Genomic DNA, 17,330 nt, shown 5'->3' with positions numbered 1-17,330 from the left:
TAATGATAATCTAATGATCATAAAGATAATCTAAAGGACACAGAGCAGAACTCTTTAGTAGTTATAAGTTATTACTTACAGAAACACACAGACCTTCAGAGAGAGAGATATCGCTCATCACCTTTTCACTGTTTTTATAAACCCCATTTCTTCTCATCTATTCAACATGATCCTTCATCCCTCTTTCATATCTGGAAGTATTACATGTGTTCAGGGTTACTTAGTCATTCTTCTTCTTCTTCTTCTTCTTCTTCTTCTTCTTCTTCTTCTTCTTCTTCTTCTTCTTCTTCTTCTTCTTCCTCTTATCCTTCTTCTTCTTCTTCTTCTGCCCGAGCAGTGAAACCACTTCCTGTTTTTTTGTTTCTGCTCCAGTTCACTAGGGCCCTTTCTCATTTCTCTAACTCCCCTCCTCGACTCCTTTCCTCGACTCCTATCCTCGAGACTTAGTCCCGCCCACAGGAGATGCGAGCGGAGGAGCCGAGGAGGGGAACCAAGGAGAGAGTAGGGGAACCGAGGAGAGAGGAGGGGAGCCGAGGAGAGAGGAGGGGAACCGAGGAGAGAGGAGGGGAACCGAGGAGAGAGGAGGGGAAGCAGCAGGCGGTTAGAGAAATGAGAACTCCTCTCCTCTGAGCGGTCATTTTAAAGAGACGTCCATTAATGATGACAGGAGGCACAGCAGCCCTCTGTCTGATGGACAGATGTGTTCATGACCACTTATATATTTACTTTGATTCATTCACAGTGACACACACACACACACACACACACACACACACACACACACACACACACACACACACACACACACACACACACACACACACACACACACACACACACACACACACACACACACACACACAGACAGACAGAACAATGTACTTTAAGTTACGGGAACCTCTCCCTTTCTCGCGCTGTATGATGCAATGTATGATACCTTCTCACAGGTGAGAGCTCTGTGGCCCTCGAGGAACACAAACCTCTCCCTTTCTCGCAGTAAATGCGTCTCCATTACTGGCTCTCATGCAGTTATATGTGTGCCTTGCTCACCTTTGAGAGGAGGGGAGAGGCGCCAGAGGGGGAGGCCCCTGAGGGAGAGGCCCCCGAGGGAGAGGCGCCCGAGGGAGAGGCCCCAACACCAACTAAAGCATTTCCATCTCTAGTAAACACAGCCTACGTGGCAAGCATTTTTATGATATACGGTAATGTACAGTAAGCACTATCTTTGAACTTACTGCATAATTATAACATGAAATTCACCCCTGCTGTCATTCTGTCTGTCACCCCTTGATTCTACTTGCTTTGAGATATCACTGTGCAAAACACACTGGTCAATTTTGACCGAAAATAGTATGGGAAGGGGGTATGACCTAACGCAAGAGAAAGGTTGTGAATACATCTCATTATAACACTAACATATAAGTCAACATATATGTTGTACTGTGACAATATCACATTATTACACAAAAAGATATCATTATAACATGAAAATATCTCGTTGTAACATGAAAATATGGTATAAAGCCACTATATCTTTTAATATTGTGACAAATTCACGTGAATTCGCTGAAATATGTTATTATAAAGTTAAAATATCACTAAAATAACACGTTTTAACGTTAACATATCATGTTATAACGTTAAAGGATGTTGTTATAACATGAAAATATATCATTATGAGATTAAAATATGTTGTTATAACATAATAATATATGGTAATAACGTGATCATTATACTAAGGAGAGTGCGTCATCTCTCCAAACACACGATCTCTGACCCAACAACACAAAAAAAATCACTTTCCCATCAGCCACCGCGGCAGCTCTATAGATCCAGCTGTGTTTGTGAAATGTCTCCGTTTCTACCGGGAGAATTTGCGTGAAAAGGACCGGAAAACCGGAGCCTGTGACGGTGAGAAGGAGGAGAGAGACCCGGGGGAGAGGGAAGAAGACCCAGGAGAGAAGAGAGAGAGAACCGGGCGGAGAAGCGGTGCTAATCAGGTACAGAGAAGCTAACATGCTAACGCCGAGCTAACAGGAGCTAACCGGCTAACAGCCAATATTCGTCTCTAATGTCAGAATCAGAACCGGGTTTTTGTCCAGTTTTTAACACAAAGGGTCTCCTGTGGGTCTGCTGGTGCAGAGATGAGGACACAGGTTGGAAGAGAAGGTCACAAATATAAAGATTATAAAAGAAAGTGTTATATGTTAATGCTAAATAGTTAAAATAATACTAGGTTCTGATGTGAGTTGAGTGTTCTCACTACTTCATAACATCCACATTATACTTCCTGTAGCTCCTCCCCCTCCTCTGTCTGAGTTTGAGCTGAAACACACAGAAGTTAAACCCAGAAATCATAAAGTGAGAACAGGAAATAAAAATATGCTAATTCCTAGCTTAGCCTTCTGCTAGCTTGTTCTGGTGCAGAGAGAGAAGGACATGCGGTCAGATCCCCTGTTTACATCTGTGTTTTGTTTACATCTCTGTTTACATCTGTTTGTTTACACCTCAGTCACTGTGTTGTTCACCTGCTGCAGGTAACACTCATACTCTTTATCAACACAAAGCTGGGTCAGTACTACGTTCCCAAACTGAAAGTAGAAATCAGAAATCCTTCATTAGTCCCACAGCAGCACTCACATTAAGGTGTGGTTTAAAACAGAGAGCCATTTAAAAACTGGATATATAACCCAATGCCAGAGAGAGGGTGTGATCACTGACCTTCCCTGCTGTCAAATGATCTGATGTTAAGCTTTAAATCTGAAATAAAGTCATTTTACTACAGAATAAATCAAAGAGAAAGACCCTCCAGTATTTCATATGTTTGAAAAGCTTATCTAGACCGTCTGAGATACATTTAAAGTCTAGTGTTTACTTCCTTCTCTCCCTTTAGTAACAGTCAGTTAGCTCAGCAGCGGTGTGCTATTGGGTATTAATAACCTCCAGATGGACCAATCAGAAACCAGTATTCTACTAACCTGTGTAATAAAGCACTATATTCTTCTCTGTATATCATTTTCATAGCCCTATGTATTCCTTTGTTTACCTGGTGCATACAGTTTGATCTGATCTCAGGTCTGTTTCCAGTAGGGGTGGGCGAGTCCTGATTAATCCGGATCATTAACCCGGATCCTAGTAATAAGCTGGTCGTGACGAGTCTCCCCTCTCCATTAACCCGAGTCCTTTGAGTCCTACACCTGGTGACGTACAAATTAAAACTATAAATTGCTTCACCCGCTACTCTCCTTATAACATGTCAAATCACATTACAACTTACCCCAGTCCATCTGCCTAGACTTAGACAAGTAGGATAGCTGCCAGAAGTTATCGTTTGGCTCAGGAGACGCGGATCAGTGCAACTTCCTGCAGACTCGTGGGGACTCAGAGGAGCGGTAACCGTAGCAGATCCAGAGATCCAGGCTCGCCATGCACGAGCATAGCCGTGGGAACTGGGAAGTCATTTTACTTAAGGGGTGCGGACAAAGGTGGGGAGAGATTTCAACAACAGTAACATGAAGTTTTTCAAATGTACACCATTCGCAGCCCCGCCTCCAGCACCCCTACTTCCCGCGGCTTTTATGCACGACGGACTCAGAGCCGTAACCGCAGCAGATCCAGAGACCCAGCAGACTCAGATTCTCCAAATCGCAGAATAACCCTTTTTTTTGTTATCAACATTTTTTATTAAAGCAAAAGACGCTGTGCAGCGGAGGTTAATGTAACGTTAGTCAAATATTCTCGTGAAATGCAACAAGTTTTCGGGTTCACCGGTAGGATTTCTACGCTCTTGGCGATGCTGACTCATATGACTCAAAGGACTCGTATGATCCGGATCTCTTCAATGACTGACTCAGAAGACTCGGAGTCCGTCAAAGGATCCGGATTTGCCATGTCTAGTTTCCAGGGCCCAGGAGTTCAACACTTTGAATCCCTATCTGATCAGATCAGATCTGGATTTTGGGGAATTCAAAACCAAAAAACAGGATTAGGATAACTTTGAGATCTGATCAGATCAGGAAATCCAATACAAGCTTTAATCTGGATCAAATCTTCAAAACGGGTAGTTCAAACCGACAACACAGGATTGGGATCAGTTTGATCCCAAAAAACTGGATCCTCCTGATCCCACCAGAGGGGTGGATTTCCAGTGGATTACCAGAGCAACATGTACTGTATAATCTATTTAGAAATATGTTTCAATTGAAATAAGATGGCAAAGTTTGTTAACTGAAATAATACACAATTTTTAGCCTTCATGGGAAATACATTTTACTTTTCCATTTTTGCTCACGTTTGTGGTGGCCTATTTAGTTTTCAACCAAATGTTGATGACACAAATGTTTATGCTCATAAAAGTATCACAACAAAGGATGTCAATCACAAATGTAATTTAGATTAAAGTAAAAAAGTCCATCATCTGTCATCACCTTCAATCAATCAATCAATCAATGTTTATTTATATAGCCCAATTTTTAGCCCAAAATTCACGAGGATATCCATCCAGGACTTATGATCCAGGACCACAGCCACGACTCAAGATCCAGGACTCGCGATCCATGACACAGGACCGCAGGATCATCCATGACTCCGGATCCCGGCGTATATAGACACCAAAAAGAAAGAAATTTGGGGAAGCTGGGTTAATCGGCTTTCAAATTAAAAAAATAGAATTAGACATTATAGATGTCTCTGCAATGTGGTCTCTTGTCTTCCTTGTATTTCTTTTCATATCCACTAGATGGCGATCGGTAGGATTAAAGCACTGATATTCAGGATCTAGTCATCTTGAGAAGTCTGAATCTGGATCAGGCTGATCCTGAATTGCTTTGAACTCCAGAGACAACATCTGTCCGACTTGTCTGATCCTGGATCACAAAACATGGGATTTCAAAATCTGATTGAGATTAAAAGTGTTGAACTCCTGGGCCCTGGAGATATTCTTTTCAAACCCACACCCTGTGCCATATCTATGAAGTGTACTCTTAATCCCGTGTGTCTCCAGCAGATGGCGCCCACCAGGATGAAGCTGCGCGTTCGTATTCGAGACAACAACACGGCGGCTTCAACGACAGGAAGTACTGAACCTGTGGAGGAAGAGGAGCGAAGCCGAGGCGTTCGCAGCAGCAGCAGGAGGAAGAAGAAAAGCACCCCCAATACTCCCACTCCCTCTTCATCCTCACCTCCTCCTCCTCCTCCTCCTCTTCCTCTCGCCTCCTCCTCCTCCTCCTCCTCGTCTCTTCCGGTGCCAGAGGAGGCGTCTCCAGACTCAAAGTGTCCCATCTGCCTGGACCGGTTTAACAACTTGGCGTATCTGGACCGCTGCCTGCACCGGTTCTGCTTCCCCTGCATCCAGGAGTGGTCTCACAGCAAGGCCGAGTGCCCGCTCTGCAAGCAGCCCTTCGCCTCCATCCTGCACTCCGTCCTCGCTGAAGACGACTTCAAGGAATACACTCTGCGTCCCCCCACGCCCGCCAGCAGCAGCGTGGCCGCCACCGTCGCCATGGTGGCCGCCATGGCGTCTGCAGCGAGGAACGACCACCAGATGAGGTTGATGCTGAGGAGGCAGAGGAGGGAGGAGGGGGAGGGGGGAGGGGGGGGGGAGGCAGTGAGGAGGAGGAGGAGGAGGGGGGATAGCGAGAGGGGAGGAAGAGGAGGAAGAGGAGGAAGAGGAGGGGTTTGGGAGTGGTACATCAACTCTAGACCAGTCAGGATGGAGGACAACGAGGAGGAAGAGGAGAGCGAGGAGCAACGACGGGTAAATATCACGGTCACTGCATCCCTCCCTGAAACAGAGAGACCGAAGGTCCTCTTTCTAAAACTACTGTGTCTGATCAATGACCTCAGATCAATGACCTCTGATCAATGACCTGAGATCAATGACCTCTGATCAATGACCTCAGATCAATGACCTGAGATCAATGACCTGAGATCAATGACCTCAGATCAATGACCTCAGATCAATGACCTCAGATCAATAACCTCTGATCAATAACCTCTGATCAATGACCTCTGATCAATGACCTCTGATCAATGACCTCAGATCAATGACCTCAGATCAATGACCTGAGATCAATAACCTCAGATCAATAACCTGATCAATGACCTCAGATCAATGACCTCTGATCAATAACCTCAGATCAATAACCTGATCAATGACCTCTGATCAATGACCTCAGATCAATGACCTGAGATCAATGACCTCAGATCAATGACCTCTGATCAATAACCTCAGATCAATAACCTGATCAATGACCTCTGATCAATAACCTCAGATCAATAACCTGATCAATGACCTCAGATCAATGACCTCTGATCAATAACCTCAGATCAATAACCTGATCAATGACCTCAGATCAATGACCTCTGATCAATAACCTCAGATCAATAACATGATCAATGACCTCAGACTGTGTACACGTCCCAACATGCAGGTTAGATAAAGATCCCAGTGTGGGGAATGTTTGCGTCGCAGCGTAAAGAGACGATCAGAGAAATGAACCATCAAAACGTGACCTCTCTCTCGTGACCTCTCTCGTGACCTCTCTCTCGTGACCTCTCTCTCGTGACCTCTCTCGTGACCTCTCTCTCGTGACCTCCCTCTCGTGACCTCTCTCTCGTGACCTCTCTCGTGACCTCCCTCTCGTGACCTCTCTCTCGTGACCCCTCTCTCGTGACCTCTCGTGACCTCTCTCTCGTGACCTCTCTCGTGACCTCTCTCTCGTGACCTCCCTCTCGTGACCTCCCTCTCGTGACCTCTCTCTCGTGACCTCTCTCTCGTGACCTCTCTCGTGACCTCTCTCTCATGACCTCTCTCTCATGACCTCTCTCTCGTGACCTCTCTCTCAGGGCTCCACATTATGAATGCCCCGCTGCCAGGAAGCTGTTCAGACCCCGGGCAGCGGGACATATTTTCTACTTGCCGCTCGGGCCACTCAAAATATTGCTTTTTTTTTTTTAAATGGTCCTGTGGTATTTTCACAAGCACTTCAGTTAAACAGTTTAGTTTATTGATGCTACGACACAGCGTTTCGTGAGGCGGTTGTCTTTGGGTGAAAAGCAACAGCTGTGTTTGCTGCGGAGCGTTCACTACAGACTTTCGCGCCACCTAACCATTCGACAACGTGTTTTTAATACCAGCGGTAACCGGCTTCAAATCAAAGAAAGAGACGGGTCAATCACCAGCCAAGCTGCCTCCAGTGTGAACCTGAACCTATACCTCTACCCAAAGACATCAGCACAACTGAAACATATCAAACACAACATGACAGATTAAGAGCAGGTCTGAAGAGGTGAGTTTAGTGAGTTTAGATTAGAACACGTGAGATCAGAGCAGTCTCAGTATACGCCTCTCTCTCGTTGCAGAAACAGGTCCACGTTGTTGCAGCAATTAAAGAGCCAACGATGTGGACCAATCAGGATCAAGTAACTACTCCTAGATAAACTAACCTCTCTCTCTCTCTCTCTCTCTCTCTCTCTCTCTCTCTCTCTCTCTCTCTCCCCCCCCCCCTCTCTCTCTCTCTCTCTCTCTCGTTGCAGGACGTTGACGAGGCGTTAGATCGAGGCGTTATCTTCGAGGGTCTGTCGGGCCTCGTCCCCCCCGGCGACCCCCCGGTTGCCCCCGGCGACCGTGCGTCTCGCCGCCTGACGTCCCGCCTGGTGTCTCGCCGCCGCCTGCAGCGCGACGGGGGGGCGGTGCGGCGCCTCAGGGATCGAGAGACCGTGGCGTTTCGGCGCTCGCTCTATCGCCTCGGCGTGCGAGTGCACGGGGTCGCCGGCGTCTCCGCTGAGCTGCTGCCGCGTGACATCACAGCCGACAGCTTTCGCCTAAGCCCCGCCCCCTTGGAAAGGCTCCGCCCCTGGCTGCGCCGCGAGCTAACGGTGCTTTACGGTGTTCACACCTCCTTAGTGGATATCGTGCAGAGAATCGTTACAGCGAGGCTTCAACGACACGGCCTGGAGGACCAAAACACCATAGAAGAAGAGTTACGCCCCTTCCTCTTGGCGCGAACAAACCACTTCCTGCACGAAATGGTTAGCTTCGCAAGCTCGCCGTTAGCGTTGGAAAGCTACGATTTAGAGGCGGTTTACGAGCCGCCGGACGATGCTATCGTGCAGCTAAACGACGACAGCAGCGACGGGTCCGTTATCGCTATTTCAGAAGAAGACGAAGAGGAGGAAATGGACGAAGAAGAGGCGGGAAACGATGAAATCCCGACAGGAAGTTGCCTCAGTTTGGCGGCGTGGGACGACGAGACGCCAGGCCCCTCCTACTCTCTGAGCCCGGCCAATCAGGAGGCAGCAGGGAAGGATGAAGAGGGAGAAGAGGAAGAGGAGTGTTTGATCGTTGGGTACAAGAAACCGATGGCAGAACGAACGCCGGAGCTGGTGCAACTGACGTCAGATAGTGAGGAAGAAGAGGAGAAGAAGGAGGAAGAGGAAGATAAGAAGGAGGAAGAGGAGAAGAAGAAGGAAGATGAAGAGGAGGAACTTCCTGCCGTCGCTCCTCCTCTTCCTCAATCTCCCACAATCCCTCCTCCCGTTACTGGCTGTAACAAAGATGGCGGCTCGTGGTCGTCCCCAGAGAGAGGCAGGAAAGAGAAGAAGAAGACGAAGAGGAGGAAGAGTAAGACGAGCGGCACTTTATTCAACCCGAATCGTTCTATTTTTCCCGCCATGATGCGCCGCCGCTCCTCCAGCGCCGAGTCCAGCCCGCCGGATTCTCACTGGGACGGCTCGTCATCATCTTCCTCATCCTCCTCTTCCTCTTCCTCCCCCATGGAAAACCACGGGGAGAAACCGGGAGGGAAGAGGAAATACAAAAGCCGCCATCTGGACCGCGATGAGAAGGATCCGACATGGCGGCCGCGGGAGGACAAGGAGCGCCGGAGGAGGAGCCGGGAGGACGAGGAGAGGAAGGAGAGGTGAGGGGGCAGGGCTTAGGAAAGGAAAATAATAATGAATTGGATTTTCAAAATACAACATTTTGTGGATTTTCAAAATAAAATACAGTGATTTAAAAAAAGAAAAACAGTAATTTGGAAAATAATTGTTTTATTTAGAAAAAATATAGTTTTGTTTTCCAAAATAATTGTTTTCTTTTGTGATGTACAATTATTGTTTAAGTTAAAACAAGATTTCTTTTATTTAGAAAAAAAAAAATTGAAAAATTTGTTTTATTTTGAAAAATATCTTTATTTTGAAAAATATCTTTATTTTGAAAAATATCTTTTTTATATCTTTTTTATTTTAGAAAATATCTTTTTTATTTTGAAAAATATCTTTTTTATTTTTGTTTGTCGTCCTCCAGCAGGAGACGAGAGGATCGCAGTCCCAGCGTTGAGATCATCTACGAGGGAACCATCTTCCCCAACGCAGCCCACCCCCCCGCTAGGAAACGCCGCAGGAAACGCCAACGCAAGACCCAGCACAGCAGGTACTAAACAAATTCATTAACATATAACTAAATATATAATGTACAGTACCAGTCAAAAGTTTGGACACACCTTCTCATTCGAAGGTTTTTATTTATATGTATTATTTTTTAGTTTGTAGATTAATACTGAAGACATCAAAACTATGAAAGAACACATGGAGAATTATCTAGTAAACAAAAAAGTGTAAAAAATCCAGAATATGATTTTTATTTGATATTCTTCAGAGTAGCCCCTTTTGCGTTGATGACAGCTTTACTCACTCTGGGCGTCTCCTAAGCCCCGGCCACACGAGGACGATAACGGTCGTATCTGCTACAGTTCACGATCAGATAGACGTTCGGCCATACGAGGCCGACATGGAAACGCAGATATTATTCTTATATTATTATATAGAGTCGTTAACTGTTTGACTGCTGTTGTAATACGAGTTGTCATAATCTGTCAAATTAAAATGCTATAAACTGTTTTTGTTTCTTTAGTTCTCCAGTCATCATCACGCTGGATAGCGATAGCAGCCACGAGGCTAACAACAACAACAGCAGCTGCAGCAGCAGTCCAATCAGCAGCCAGCAGACCGTTGACTTCTCAGACCTTCCTCCCCTCCCATTGGTCCATCCCTCCGGAGTGGGTGGGGCTTTGAGCGGTGAAATCGGCGATCTTCCCGTCGACATCCTGGATCCAATCGCCATCAACAGTGACATCGATGTGGAAAACTTTGAAGTGGGCGGGTCCTCATTGGACGAGGAGCCAATCAGAACGCCCGATTTATCCGATGACGCGGAGGTCACAAATTCTCAGCGTAAAAGAAAGTCGATTTCTGACAGCCGTTTGTTAGCGAGGATCCTCAACGACCTGCAGGGAATCAATACGGCTAAATTGAACCCGTTGAACTTCGAGCCACGTGATTCCAGAAGAAATCGCTTTTTAAGGGACGACAATATCGATCATCGGGACTTCGACCCGCCGACGTATCGTAACGCCACCCACCCGTTGACTTATTTTGAGCGGTTAAAAGAAAAGGAAGTCCCGCCTCTCTTAAAACAGGCGAGTCCCGTTCGGACGTACAACAGAAACACGCCGCCACCATTAAAACACAAAGACGCCGGGAGTCCACACCTGTCGCCGATTTCTCCCATTGACCTCCATTCAAATCCCACCATTGACGTGTCTCAAGGTAATCGCGCCATCCCGCCCATCTCAATGCTGAAAAAACATTTCACGAGCGCTCTGGCTCTGAGAGGAGAGCTGGCCTCCACTAGTTCAGCCATTGACTCCCATTCTTCTAAAGTCAGCTTCCATTCCACGAGTCAAAAACCTCCCATTGATTCCCATTATTCTTCTTCTGAAACTGGCTCCACGAGTGCTGCTTGCTTATCACATCTGGATTTCAACTTGATCCCCCCCGCAAAGGAAACCTCATCTTCAACCGTTGACTTGCATCCTGTGAATTCTTTATCTCCCTTTGAATGCCACACGGCCAAGACTGGATGGTCCAATGATAAGCTAGCTAACGCCGACTCTAGGAATAAGACTCTGAGACCAGATTACTGTCATGTTTCACCCGTTGACCTCCATCCTTTCAGCCTGGGTGGAGAAGATTTCTCAGGAGTTTGCTGTAACGACAAATCACCGCCTGTGTTTGTTTCATCCATCGCTGCATTCCCACCAATTGACTCCCACTCTTCCAGTAAGAGAGATAACTTTAGAGGTAGATATGCGCCATCAACAGCTCCAAGCAACAGGTTGTCACCCATTGACATGCATCCTAAAAGTCCAAAACATACCGCTGACCTCCACTCTTCAAATAAGAGATATCACTTTTTGGAAAATCTTACAACCTCTAGAGCTAGCTCGGAGGTAATAACGGCTCCCAGAAGCAGCTATTCGCCCATTGACTTGCATCCTAAAAGTCCAAAACATACCGCTGACCTCCACTCTTTAAGTAGGAGAGATAACTTTTTGGAAAGTCTTTCAACCTCTAGAGCTAGCTCGGAGGTAATAACGGCTCCCAGAAGCAGCTATTCGCCCATTGACTTGCATCCTAAAAGTCCAAAACATACCGCTGACCTCCACTCTTTAAGTAGGAGAGATAACTTTTTGGAAAGTCTTTCAACCTCTAGAGCTAGCTCGGAGGTAATAACGGCTCCCAGAAGCAGCTATTCGCCCATTGACTTGCATCCTAAAAGTCAAAAACATACCGCTGACCTCCACTCTTTAAGTAGGAGAGATAACTTTTTGGAAAGTCTTTCAACCTCTAGAGCTAGCTCGGAGGTAAAAACGGCTCCCAGAAGCAGCTATTCGCCCATTGACTTGCCTCCTATAAGTCCCAAATCTACCGTTGACCTACAAACATCCAGTAAGACAGATAACTTTCCAGAAAGTCTTTCAACTTCTAGAGATAACTCAATGCCAACCACAGCTCCCAGGTTATCACCCATTGACGGGCATCTTCAAATTCCCAAATATACCGCTGACTTCCACTCTTCCAGTAAGAGAGATAAATTGTCAGAAAAGCTTTCAAGATCAGTGTTAACACCGGCTACAAGTGGCAGGTGGTCACCCATTGACTTGCATCCTAAAAGTCCAGAATCTACCGGTGACTTCCACTCTTTCAGCACAACTTCTAAAGGACTGACGAACAACAAAGCATTGTTGTTAGTCAATCATGGGGATGCATTGCCTCATGGGCGCCTGACACCCGTTGACTTGCATCATACGAGTCCCTTTTCCCCCATTAACACACATCCTTCCAGCTCACACTTTAACCACACAGCCTTAACCGCCGCTACCTTCCAAACACCACGTAAAAGAAGCAGTTCTCAGTCCGAGGCTACCATTGACTCCCAGTCAAAGCCTCAAAACCACCACAATAGGTTCCCCACTGACGCTCTTTCGCAGAGTAGTCTCCCCATTGACTCTCATCTAAAAAACTCTCGGACGGACAATCACGTGGAGAACCAGTGGAACTCAAACTCACCCATTGACGCCCATTCAGACTCTGCCACGTAGAACACATACCTGAAATGTATTCAAATAATGAACAGCTGTTTTTTTTTACTTCGTTAATGTGTTGATTTAAAATGTGACGGTTCAGACGACCTTTCGTGAGGCTGGCTCTGAGATTTTATCTTAATTTTTTAATGTTAAGTTAGTTTAAAAAGAGGGGCGAAATAAATAAAAAGTTAACATTTTTTATTGAACAATCATCTCTCTTCAGGGCCACATGTTTGTGGATGTGACCAAAAGTGAAAATAAAATAAAAAGATTTTAGAAAAGTCAAAATTTGTAAGAAATTCTGAGATTTTTCAGACCTAAAAACTTGAATTTTTTTTTTTTTTTAGATATCTGAATAAAATGACAGAAGTTGACATTTTTACTTTTGGTTTCATCCCTAAAAAAATTCTCATTTGTCTCCAATCGTTCTCTGTAGATTATCAAGGGTGGAAATGTATCGGGAGGTTTAAAATGAATAAACACTGAATTTCTTTCATTGGTTGGTTCGACTCTCTTATTAATGCAGCCTGCAGCAGTTTGAGGGAAATAGCCATACATTACATTTACCACAGGTTCGCAAGTGTTGAAAATAAATCAAGGGTCGAGTAAAAGTTAAAACAAGTTTTTTTTATAAAGTTTTAATTTCCTGTTGTGTAAGTGTGTGAATGTGTTCAATAAAGGTTTGTTCAGAAAGTGATTCCTAATAAATATAAACTTCTTTTCAGGCCCTTTTGAATATTTTTCTCAAATATCATGACTTTCTTTTCTCTAAAATATTCCACGATTTAAAAAGATATGACATTTCTGACGGGTTTACTTTTGTCTTATAAATATTCAACTTTAATTTACTGTTTTCTTGATTTAAGACTTTTAGTCCTGCCATATTTGTTTTGTAAATATTTCAACACATTTTACTGCATTTTTTTAATCTGAATATTAAACTTTTCTTGAAATGTTACACTTAATTTGACCATTTTTAAAACAATATTTGGACTTTTTCTTCCCAATATTTTTTAACAAAACTCTGAGGTTCGTATTTTTCACCAGCAGAGGGAGCCCTCTTCTCTTCCTCCTCGTGTCCTTCACGTTCTCCTCAAGAGACTGAGAGGATTACGAGCCTCCAGACACACACACACACACACACACACACACACACACACACACACACACACACACACACACACACACACACACACTAATTAAGACTCAGCGGTCCATTAAATGGCCACACACACACACACACACACACACACACACATCCAGACACACTTTATTATATTGTGTATTTCTCCTCATTGAATTTGTGTAATGGCAAAAAAAATACATATCTCACCACTAATATTAAAAAAAGTCTCTAAAATATTCAAATGTTATGTCTTTTTATTCAATATATTACCGCCTTTTTCTATAAAGTATTCCACTTAAATCAAGTTTTTTTTTCTGAACTCAAGATAATTTAAAAAATATTTTCTGTGAAATATTTTCCCTGAACACGTTTTCAAAAATATGATTTATTTCTATTATCAAGTTTGTACGGAACCCCCTGGGGACATGGAGAAGGAAAAAAAATGTTTCGCAAAACCCCGTTGCAGTTTGCAGACGGTCCCTAAGCACTCCTCCTCCAGCTGCAGATTGTGACCAATTCTTGATGTTTAGCTCGGATGAAGGCGCGTATCGAACTGTTCTGATAAAAACGACTCTGTAGCTCGTTGTCTACCTTGCTATGATTGTAAAGTCATGTTGTTTGTATTTTTACAACGTTATGTTCATGAGTTATTGATCCGCGAAATTCGAATCTGTCAATAACTCAGCTCAGAGGGACGTGCATGTCCCCTCGCTCTGAGTGTTCTCTTGAGGTGTCTTCACTTATGTGAAACCCTTTATATATATGTGAATATATGTGTGTGAAACCCTTTATATATATATATGTGTATATATGTGTGTGAAACCCGTGCCTATTGCCAAGCACTGATGAAATATCTTTATATTTAAGCCCAAGCTCAAAGTAAAATCGATGAACCGCTCCATTGTTGTGGTTTCTGTGTTGCCGAACTGACCAGGAAGTACATTGAGCTAAATGAAAAGTTTTGCGAGGTCTCGCAAAAGTATTGCGAGCAAAACATTTTTTATTTTATTTTTTTCAAATAATTTTATTTTTCTTCTCCATGTTTCCTAGGGGGCTCCGTACATTTGTTCGAGTTTTCCGTTAAAAATTAATACGCCTTTTTCATCCAAAATATTCCTCTTTTCTTTATAATTTAATTAAATAAACATTGAGACTCAACACGGGGCTAAGGCCCATTCCCAAACCGCCCCCTACACCCTACCCCTACACCCTACCCCTCCGTTTGCGCGTTCACGCGGAGGGTCCGCCATATTGAGGGCTGTTCCAAACCAACGAATGTGGAGCGGTGTGGAGGGGGAGTGGGCTATCAAGCCCTCAAACAGCGAGTCTGCAGCGGTGCTGACTTGAGACCGGTCTCTACCTGACCGGAGTCACGCTGTGTGTGTCCGTCAGGAAACAAGCCGTTTACAAGTAGTTCCAGCAAACATCCACTGATAAACTGAGATGTTAACAACCTCATGATAACCTCATATGTTTTAACTTAGGATCATACCTGTGTTTAGTCTAGAAAACGGTAAATGTGTGCATGTTATTATAAAGTTGTGTATATTTACAGACTGTTGCAAAAACTAAGAAGCTTATAAACATCAGGTTTAAAACTAAAAGAGCTTTGAAACGCAATGAAAGATGTTTGGAGTTTTATTTGAGTTATTAATTTAAACTTTTTGTCCAAGAGATGCTGATTTGAAACCGTTGTTACATACAGTTACGGCATTTCCTTTTTCTGCCGGAGAGAGGGAAGGCCGTCCCAAAGCTTGCTGCTGTATTTACTCCCTCCATCTGACAGGAGGGAGCCTCGTTGAGCTGCGAGTGTGGCTACAGACGGAGTTCACTCCGTCACGGAGGGGTAGGGTCGAGGGAGTGGTTTGGGATTGGGCATAATAAGGGCCTTTCTCTTTTTATTTATTGGGGTCTACAACAGATGATACAAATGTTTGTGTCAGTAAATGTGTGGCAGGGGTGTTTGTGAAAATAACGGGGACAGAGTTGCTGTCAGAGGAACAGCTGTGCGGCGTCATCACAAACGGACGTCGCTTCACGTGACGCTCCGGAGGAAAGGACGTCCCATTGCTCTTAAAACTCATTTCCCTGCTTCTCGTGGTTTCCTTGCGTCCCTCCATGCTTCCCTGGAGGGAGGGACTAGACACTGGGAAACGACGCAAGTGAGGGACGCAAGGATTCCATTTAACCGAAGTGAGAAAGGCCCTTTGTCACCGACAAGAAACTGGAACCTTTGTCACCAATCACAGTCCTTCATCATCACGTGATCGAGCGATGGCTACATTCTAAAGTGTTCCAACTGACATTTAACTTCAACGAGTGAAAATATAAAGTTTCTCAGAGTTAGTAAAACATTTGAGAGGTTTGATGATCATATGTAACACCGCCTTCATCGCCTTTGTTATATTTAGTTTTGATGAATAGTAATAGACAAGTTTACGCGCCAAAACACGGGTAGCGCCATGACACTACACAAATGCACTTCATTTCCGCCGGAAGTCTTTTGCACAGCGTCTGTCGGTGTAAACCGATGTAAACAGTCAGACGGGCACTGGTGTAAACACAGCGATTTCGATGCTAACAGTGATGCTAGCTTGGGAACACGATTCTACTTCTTTGACTGGAGATGGCGTTACTCTCCCCCACCCGAATTCAGTGCAAAACTGGGAGGATAACATGACGACGTGGCCCAGCATAAAACCAAAATAAACTGCCTTATTTAGGTCATGCCCACAGGAGCCAACAGTTGTCTGTTGTTTACATAATGCACAATTTACATGATCTCTTTATGCTGTGCAATATATCATATGTGCCTGTACTGTTTGAGTGAAAATAAAGTTTGATGTAATTTAATTTCATTATTGCACTGTTATTGCATTATTGCATTTCATATGTTCCTTAGAGTGCTACAATTTCTTTTAACACAGTTCATCATTCATATTAAGCTCATACTGTACATAAATAACACTGAATTAATTAATTGTTGAGAGGAAACTAAAGAAATGGCTTCAACAAGAAAGATCACATGTTTAATCCTAACAGGTATTACAAATTAAAATATAAAAGCAGCCCACACAATTACATCACTATGAAAATATTCATATATAATATTAAAAAATACAATGCATGCAGTATTTGTTGTGTTTATCTGTATTTAATGAACAACATGGCTGGGTGCTGGGTGCTGGTTTGTGGTCGTAGCACTCTCTATCTAACCACTCGTTCAGGTGCTTTCTCGAGTGATTGCAACCAACTACCGCACACGTAGTTCCCGAACCACTTTTCTTCATGTTGTAATTGTTATATCCTCTTTGTCTCTGCGATATCAGTGCTTTGTCGGCACAACGGAGCTAGCTAGCAAAACAAACCCAGTCCGCCAAAACGGAAGTGCATTGCATCGAAGGGAGGAGTTCAGGATGTAGAGCGGAAACGGCTCAATAACTTGTGTATACATCTCCTCTCAGGTGACGCACAGCAGCAGCAGAGAGCCCCCCCCCCCCCCTTCATTAGGCCACGCCCACATTCTAGAACACTGGTGGTGGGCCATTGTTAGCTGTTGCCAGGCAACACGCAGATCACCGTCGTCAGGGACAACCAGCCTTTCTCTCTATGATAACACATAGAGAAACACACCTTTCATCTTGTGGCAGAGGCACAACACACACACACACACACACACACACACACACACACACACACACACACACACACACACACACACACACACACACACACACACACACACACACACACACACACACACACACACACACACA

General features: G+C 44.4%; 2 protein-coding genes across 2 annotated transcripts in view; both read left to right on the top strand.

Annotated features, from left to right (window-relative positions):
- The window catches only part of LOC307031587 (uncharacterized protein), a 98,875-nt gene extending 82,492 nt beyond the window's left edge, over nucleotides 1-16,383 (top strand). The window contains exon 10 of the mRNA XM_079668806.1: nucleotides 15,979-16,383. The gene's annotated coding sequence lies outside the window, so the exon portion shown is untranslated. The remainder of the gene's footprint in view (nucleotides 1-15,978) is intronic.
- LOC307032934 (uncharacterized protein) lies at nucleotides 1,816-13,125 on the top strand. The gene is made up of 6 exons (XM_079671209.1): nucleotides 1,816-2,000; nucleotides 5,006-5,581; nucleotides 5,630-5,755; nucleotides 7,537-8,921; nucleotides 9,308-9,433; nucleotides 9,914-13,125. The coding sequence occupies exons 2-6, from the start codon at nucleotides 5,006-5,008 to the stop codon at nucleotides 12,441-12,443; spliced, it is 4,743 nt and encodes a 1,580-aa protein (XP_079527335.1). The 5' UTR covers nucleotides 1,816-2,000; the 3' UTR covers nucleotides 12,444-13,125.
- Nucleotides 16,384-17,330: the final 947 nt, after the last annotated feature.

Source organism: Notothenia rossii (genome assembly GCF_949606895.1).
Source record: "Notothenia rossii genome assembly, chromosome: 3".
Taxonomy (NCBI): Eukaryota; Metazoa; Chordata; class Actinopteri; order Perciformes; family Nototheniidae; genus Notothenia; species Notothenia rossii.
The sequence above is the reverse complement of the archived record's forward strand: the minus strand, read 5'-3'. Positions and strand labels throughout refer to the sequence as shown.